Genomic DNA, 7,905 nt, shown 5'->3' on the forward strand with positions numbered 1-7,905 from the left:
CTAGATCAGCATCTCCACAACAGTACTTTAATTAATTCAGAGAGCAATGGAGGTGAAGGAGTAAGAAAGCATAAGAATCATGAAGCTATTAGTTATTACACGCTAATTTACTCAATTATAAGTCAATGCAACTATGATTTATATACTGGATAAAAAAGGAAATATTTACATAAAAATTTAAATTTATAAAAGTTTATTGACAACAACAAAGTTATAAAATGTATAAAAGACATGTACTTTCTGAAATAATATGGTTGCAGGTATATAAAGGTTTCTCCAGGGTTCATAAAGAATTCTCCATGAAAACAAAGGTGGATTAAGCAACATTTTACTTTTGCAAATAGTGACACAAATATCGTAAGCAATCTAAGTTAATTATAAAATTAATGATTATAAAATTTTGGGACATGCCCCAGGTGACCACCCAGAATTTCACTCATTACAAAGTTTCTGAACACTTCCCATAGGATGATACTGGAAACACAAACCCTCAGAGGAAGACATATCGTGAAATGCTTTAGGTCACAGGATGAAGTTAAGGCTGGCCTCATGGAATGGGTTAGGAAGAATTCCCAGGACTTCCACCTCACGGAAGAGACTGTAGAGGAGTGCTACCATTTCTGCTTTCAGTGTTGGCTAGAATCCATTGACAAACCCATCTGAGTGTGGGGATCTCGGTTAGGGATGGTTATTGAGTATGGATTCAATGTCTTTGATGAGTAGACGATGGGCCTTTGCAGAGGTCTGTTTCTTCATGGGTGAGTTTTGTTGGGGGGGTCTCTCAAGGAATCGTTCCTTTCCTCTGGCTTATCAGTTGGGTGGGCATGGAACTACTCCCAGTATCCCTTTCTTACTCTGGCAAGGCCAAGGGCTCCCGGAGTGATGTTCCACGTTTCCATTCGGATGGAAAGCATCCTTTGGGTCTTGACTCTGTCCTGATGATTTCTCCAGCTGGCTAGAGGCTTAGGGATCGGATGGATCGGTCTTTTCAAAGAAGCAGCGCGAAGTGTGGTGAGCTTCTCTCTCGAGCTTCTCTTTCCAGTGTTCTTCAGGGGCGCCATCGTGGTGGGGAAATCCCCGGTGGCCTGAGACCCAGGAGGAAAGCCTCGGGGTTAGGAGGCTGGTCTCCTGAGGGGACTGGATCCTTAGCGACAGGCCCTTCCTGGCGCTGGCTTAGAAGAAGAGGATCTTCTTGTGCTTGGTGCTGGGGATTTGCCCCTTGGAGTGTAATCTGCGAACAGCCTCCCTCAGATGCTTGGGGTGCAGCGGGGGCGTCTCCCCCCACTGCTCACACACGTCCAGGGCCTCTTCCACCACCTCCCCGACGAAGATCTTGGCTATTCCGGACATGGCAAGGACCGCGTTCTGGGCCACCGTGGTGCCGGCCATGGTCTGCATCAGACGCTTCACGGTGGCCTTGGGGAAGGCTGACTGGCGATATACTTCATAGCAGTCCAGCTGCTCCTGGCTCATAGAAGACGCGAGGGTTCTCATCTTCTGAGCCTCCTCTTCGTCCACTTCCCGTCTCCTCGGTCTCTTCCCCTTGGGGTCCGCTTTCCGTCTCTTGGCTGCAGGTGGACCTGATGAGGAGTCTGCCTCTTCATCTGCCCTTGGAGGGGGGCCGTCCTCACACCTGAAGGGGCCTTCCTCGCCAGAGACTTCCCTCCTGCCCTCCAAACGGTCCCGCGGGATGTGGTCCGGGTCGCTGGGGCCGGGGCCCGAGGGCACGACGCGAGCCCCAACAGACACACCTGCGTCCCGACCTCTGTCTGGGAGCGACGCGCTGGCCTTGTCCATCCCGGCGCTGCAAGACGCGGGGGTTCGGGCTGGGCTCGTCTGATCGGTGCCCTACGATGCCACAGTGGACAAGTGAGAGGGTCAGTCTTCCTGTGTCAGTCTTTCTACACACATACACCCACCCATGTGCAGACGCAGACACCCAGGTGTCCGCCGGCGCCGCCGCCACTGCCTCCCACAAGGTAAAGACACTCGTCCCTGGAGAGTCCTTTTCTCCAGATGGGTTCAAAATCCCTGAAAACTCAGCACCTGAATCAAACCCCACGGACTTACTGGCTGAAAGGGACTAGGTCAGAAAGCTCTCTCCCTGGGTCCTGTCTTGCGCTGAGTCAGCCGCGGAGACCCTCCCTGCAGCTGCAGACCCCTCCGAGGCAGGATCTCCGTGAGAAGCGCACGGGCCCAGCCCCTTTATATAGGGCTCTGTGGGCGTGGCCACGCCCACCCGGCAGTCAGGTGATTCCCTCCGCCCACCTGGGCTGGACCCCTCCCCCGCACAAGTGAAGGGGCGGGCCCAGACTTGGCCCTCAGGGCGTGAGCCCCAGGCAGCCTTCCTGACCTCCTGCTGCTACACGCTTCCTGAATGCTTCCCATTGGATGCCAGGGGCAATAGAGACCCTCCGAAGGAGACAAATGTTGAAAGCTGCCTTCTCAAAGCCTCCCAGGACCCAGACCAAGAACCCAATTCAGTAGAACCCAACGAGTCCTTCTCCCGGCCGCTCCTCGGAACACGTTAGCCTGCGGAGGGGGATCCAGAAAGGCCGCAGTGTCACTCCTCCGGGGGCCTTTGCTGCCCAGCTGGGGCGGCCCAAGCCATATTCTCCCCCAAGACACAGACATGGAAGTAGGGAGGCAGGCGGGCCCCATGGGACGGCTTCAAGTTTCCTCTTCAGGTACTCTTCAATGGTAAAGCCCTTCTGCATTTCCTCAGGGCTCATCCAATGGACCCAACCCCTATCCCTCCTAGTCAGCCCCCTTCCCCCTGCCCACCCTCCCTGACCTTCAGGCAAAGCTTCCCCCACCAGCGGGATGCTCCTCCCCGCCAGGTCCAGCACGACCGCGCAGCATCACACTGACTGCTGTCTATTGCATGGATGCTGACCCCTCCCAGGTCACGTCGTGCAGTTTGGAACCCAGATTCCACCAACGTCTGCGTGCAGGTTGTCGGGAGGGCACACCCACGTTCCCCTCCTCTGGACAAACCTCCTGGAGCTGAATTTCAGGATTAGACCATCTGTCGTTCCATAAGACAGTGCCACATGCTTTCCCCAGGTGTCGCCTTAGTTGGCTAATGTAGGCTGGTCACAAGACACCACGGGACTGGCGCTTCATGCCAAAGCACCTGAATCTTCTCACCCTGTGGGAGGCTGGAAAGTCCCAGACCAGGGTGTGAGCCGAGGCCTCCCTCCTGGGCCGCACCCTCTGGCCATGTCCTGGCATGCCCTTGGGACTAGCCCTGGGGCCTCGGTCTCCACTTTGAAAGACACCTGTGCTGTTGGATCGATTGGGGCCCCTCCACAAACGGTACCTTTGATCTGAATCCCCTATCTGAAGTCCCTACATCCACATCTCATAGTCACGGGGGATAGGGCTTGGCCAGAGCACTGTCTTTCAACATCTGGACTCTGCTCAAGGCCCTGGCCCCAAAGAGAGTGCCACTGGTGGTTTGGGCTTCAACAGATGAATTTGTTGTGGGAAGAGCACCTCTGCCCATGACCTGTGGCTGTCCACATCTGCATTCTCAGCAGCAGTGACTTTGGGGGTTCCCTTCTCAGATCAGCGGTCCTAGCGGCCGCTCTAAGTCAGACCAAGGGAATCAAATGCACAGGCCTCGGGAAGAATGAATCCAAGGGTCTTAGTTCCACAGATGACACCATGATGAAGGAAACCAGAAGGACTTGACCCAAAATCGGGATTTCTTAAAGATTTTATTTACGTGAAGTAAAGGCATAAATCTCAAGAATTTTTTTTAACATTTATTTTAATGGTATGAGAATGTCCACATTATTTGCAATTTGTGTGTCATTGTGGTTAAGGGGAGTGAATGCTTAACATCTTCATGTAAAACACAACATTTATGTAAACCCTTAATGATCCACACAGTAACCAAGCCTTGTGCTCTCACTGCTGGTGGACTGGGAACAAAGGGCTCCTGTGACCTTGTGCACCTCGAGATGATGGTTGATGTCATGTTGATACAAGACTGATATCACTATGTATAATTTTCAGAACATGGAGTAAAATGATAATATGGGGCTTCCTATTCAAAAAATATTAAGCCTGTAAGACAGCATAGAATGAAACCAAGGACAGAGCCCTTCCAATTATCGCGTCCTGTGAAGCTGCACAGATCAAATACCCATGAAACCAGCCCTGCATGGAAACATTCTCCAGTTCAGGTTTCTACCCAAGGAGAATGTGTATTTTAATGAAAATCTTAAGAACTTACTTTTCCTGGGAAAAAGAAAGGAGTGTAATATGCTTCCCCTATGTTTCAGTATAGCAGAGACCCAGGGCAGAATACAGAAAGGCACTCAGACCAGAATGAGAGGCAATGAACACGGCATCTCTCAAATAATTAGAGGTGGTTACAGGAAATGAATAAAACTGGAACTAGGCTTATTGATGACTATCAGAGGAAAGCAAGACCTCCTTAACAACGCAGTTAATCAAGACTGTAACCTTGAGAAAGCATATTTACTAGCAGGTAAAAATATATGTATACTATCATATGTGTATACATATATATTGTCATATTGTAGTAAGAATATAATACAATAATATTAATATAACATTGATATTAATATAATTAATATAATATATTGACTTGTATATTTTAATATCTACTATTGTATTAGTATTTATATACTATAACATAATATATATCAATGTATATGATATATATAAAAGTATAATACATACATTGTATATATAAGATGTATAGTATATATATAACTCTAATGAGGAACTTGACAGGAAGCATTGAAAGAAACATTCAAATCAATAATTTTAATGTGGCTCAAAAACAGACAAACAGTGAAAAAAATATGTAATAAAAGCTCATAAGAACTCATAGAATATGAGAAACAAATTCTGGGATAAATGAAATAGAAATTTTTTTGCCATGTCATATCCAATTGAGAGTGTTCACCAATTTTTTAATTAGAAGGTAATTGGATTTTATTATTACATATAATATTTTAATGTTTACATAGAATGAAGCTTACATTAACTTTCTGAAAAATGAATGTACTTTATATTACATGATGCAATTCAGTCATACTCAACCAAACTTCCAATCATCTTTAAAATGCCTTAAGTTAAAAGAAACAATTGTATAAACACAGCTATAGAGAGCACTCTAGATTGCTGTGTATATTTTTGCATTCCAAATTAAGCAAATCTAGGAAACAAGTGTCCTTTGTAGAATTTTATTATAATCAAAACCTTGTTTCTCTCTTTAGCATTGTATATATTTCACTAAGTGCAGGGAGGACAGAATGGGGAGGCAGACGTTGACTTCAGGGAGGTTACACTCCAGGAACCAAAACAAGTATAGATGCCTCTAACAAAAACAAGAAAGAAGGAAGGAAGGAAGGAAGGAAGGAAGGAAGGGAGAAAAAGTTAAAAAAAAAAAAAAAGAGAGAGAGAGAAAGGGGGAGAGAAAACGATGAATTACAATGGCACCCAAAATTCCGAAGTTGGACTAAATAATCTCAATACTTCTTAAAACCCTCAACATTGTCAATTTCCATATTCCAACCTGAGCGTTACTAGTTGCCTGTATTCTTTTGTCTGCCAGTGTATCAGTACATCTTCATGATGTGAAATCACCTTGCTCACTAGGACCCAGCTACATTTTCAGTAATCGAAATCATTTTATCCCTGAATCTCTTAGGAGAAATCACCATCATCCTAATAGCTAACACTGACTGAGCACTCCCCTAATTCCTTGTGTGAGTTATCTCACTTACTACTCTTAAATTAAAACACATGAGGGAGGTACTTCAGTGTTCCCATTTTATAATTGAATAAACCGAGGTGCAGGGAGCTTAAGAGATTTGCTCAGTCACAGGTAAAGGAGTCAGAATTCAAACCCCACTGGTATCTGTGCATGATTTGCATTCATTGGCTCTGCTACATTGCCTCTGCACTAAGAAGAGCAGTCAAATTCCCTGATATATGAAATATTATGAGAGCAAGTATTGCTGCTTAGGAATTGGACGCAACATACAGTAAATTCTGTGAAGGATGGGAGCTTACGTTCTGGATGTAGCTTCTCTCAGCTCTTCCTTATTCTCTCTTTTATGGATCTCATGTAATTCCTTTCTCATGCAAAGCTAGACTCAAGATCTAGATTCTTCTTTCATTGTGTCATAGATTTTTACTCTTTGGTAGAAAATTTGGCTACTAACTATGCATTTTCCCAAGGTTCACTCACAGTGCTGAATGTTTTACCTATAAAAAAGTTGCTACATCCAGGATACTCTGTTTTCCTGGGAGTGGATGGAGGATGGGAGTTCTCGTTAGAGAATACTGTATCTTTATTTGTTCTGACTATCTGCCTTTGAGGCTGTACCTCCTGCATACCTATTCCTCGCCCATCCCAGGTTCTGTAAACGTGCATTCTAGAACAGAGGATTTATACTTGAACCCTTATGGCAAGTAAGCAAGAAAAGAAACTGTTAGTTTAGTCCAAGCGTATAAAAGATTCCCCTATTTTATGGAAAAGTATAAGCAGGATTACTCCTATGTAATACCTTTAAATACCCCTGGTCTGAAGGATTCTGGAATTGTCACTGTCTAGCCATGTTATTCCCAATATCACCTAGATTACATTTAACTTGTATATTTGTTCTTAAAATGAAGGTACATAAAAATAGTTGCCTAATAGTAAATGATCAAATTCCTCTCTCCCTCTCTCTCTCTCTTTCTCTCTCTCTCTCTCTCTCTCTCTCTCTCTCTCACACACACACACACACACACAATGGAGACAAAGATTCCTACCATAGTACATGTGCTTATCCAAAATAGAGTTAGAAAAATGGAAGTAGACTGTACAAAGTTCTATGTTGGGGGCTTTCCTGGTGGAACAGTGGTTAAGAATCCACTTGCCAATGCAAGGGACACAGGTTCAATCCCTGGTCAGGAAAGACCCCACATGCCTCAGAGCAACTAAGCCCGTGTACCACAACTACTGAGCCTGCACTCGAGAGCCCACGCACCACAACTACTGAAGTCCAAGCACCTAGAGTCCATGCTCTGCAACAAGAGAAGCCACTGCAATGAGAAGCCTGTGCACCACAACAAAGAGTAGCCCCCTCTCGCCACAACTAGAGAGAACCAGTGCATAGCAATGAAGACCCAACACAGCTCCCCGCCCCCAAAAAAAAAGAAAATTCTATGTTGAAAGACATGTTCAAAGAATATGACCTTGGATTTTACTTAAAAACTGACAATATGTGTAACTAAAACTATCCAAAGGCTGTAAAAGTAAAGCAATATATAATATTCTCAAAAATCTCTCCATTAACTATCCTTTGCTACATCCTCACATTATCCTTTGTTACATTGCTCTTCTTAATTTAGGGGTCTCAAACATTTCATATATTCTTTCTTGAATATCTTTACATAAATTATGCTGTGGTTCGGCTTTGTCATATTCTTTACCATTTTTATTTGTTTTCTGAATGACTTTTTTTAAATTTTCACCACCTCGTTAGGTTAATCCTTTAAATATTTTAAGTCATCATATTTCAGACTCATCAAAGATATCCTGTCTCTTGCGTCTACATCCCTAAGCAAACCGATACACGTACACGTACGCACATATACCAAGATGCTAAAGGATGAAAACAAATTCACAAGGCCAATCAAGAGCGAAACAGACACACTTAGGTACAAATAGTTTTACACTCTAATTCAATCGATGTTCTGCCTACTGAACCATGCTACTTCAGTAGGACATCCAATTCATTGTTACTCATCAGCAATTGCCAAATGTTTACCAGTGAAAATAGCTTTGTGCTCAACCTATGAATGATACCCAGATCAAAGCAACGCTGCTCCCAAACGCCGCATTATTGTCCCATCTATTGTTCCCAAATCCTA

At 44.8% G+C, this 7,905-nt stretch overlaps 1 protein-coding gene across 1 annotated transcript; it reads right to left on the reverse strand.

The window, feature by feature from the left end:
* Positions 1-1,173: 1,173 nt before the first annotated feature.
* On the reverse strand, positions 1,174-1,797 carry LOC130837294 (transcription initiation factor TFIID subunit 11-like). The gene has a single exon (XM_057710116.1). The coding sequence runs from the start codon at positions 1,795-1,797 to the stop codon at positions 1,174-1,176; it is 624 nt and encodes a 207-aa protein (XP_057566099.1).
* Between the last annotated feature and the right edge of the window lie 6,108 nt (positions 1,798-7,905).

This window comes from Hippopotamus amphibius, chromosome 15 (genome assembly GCF_030028045.1).
Source record: "Hippopotamus amphibius kiboko isolate mHipAmp2 chromosome 15, mHipAmp2.hap2, whole genome shotgun sequence".
Classification (NCBI taxonomy): Eukaryota; Metazoa; Chordata; class Mammalia; order Artiodactyla; family Hippopotamidae; genus Hippopotamus; species Hippopotamus amphibius.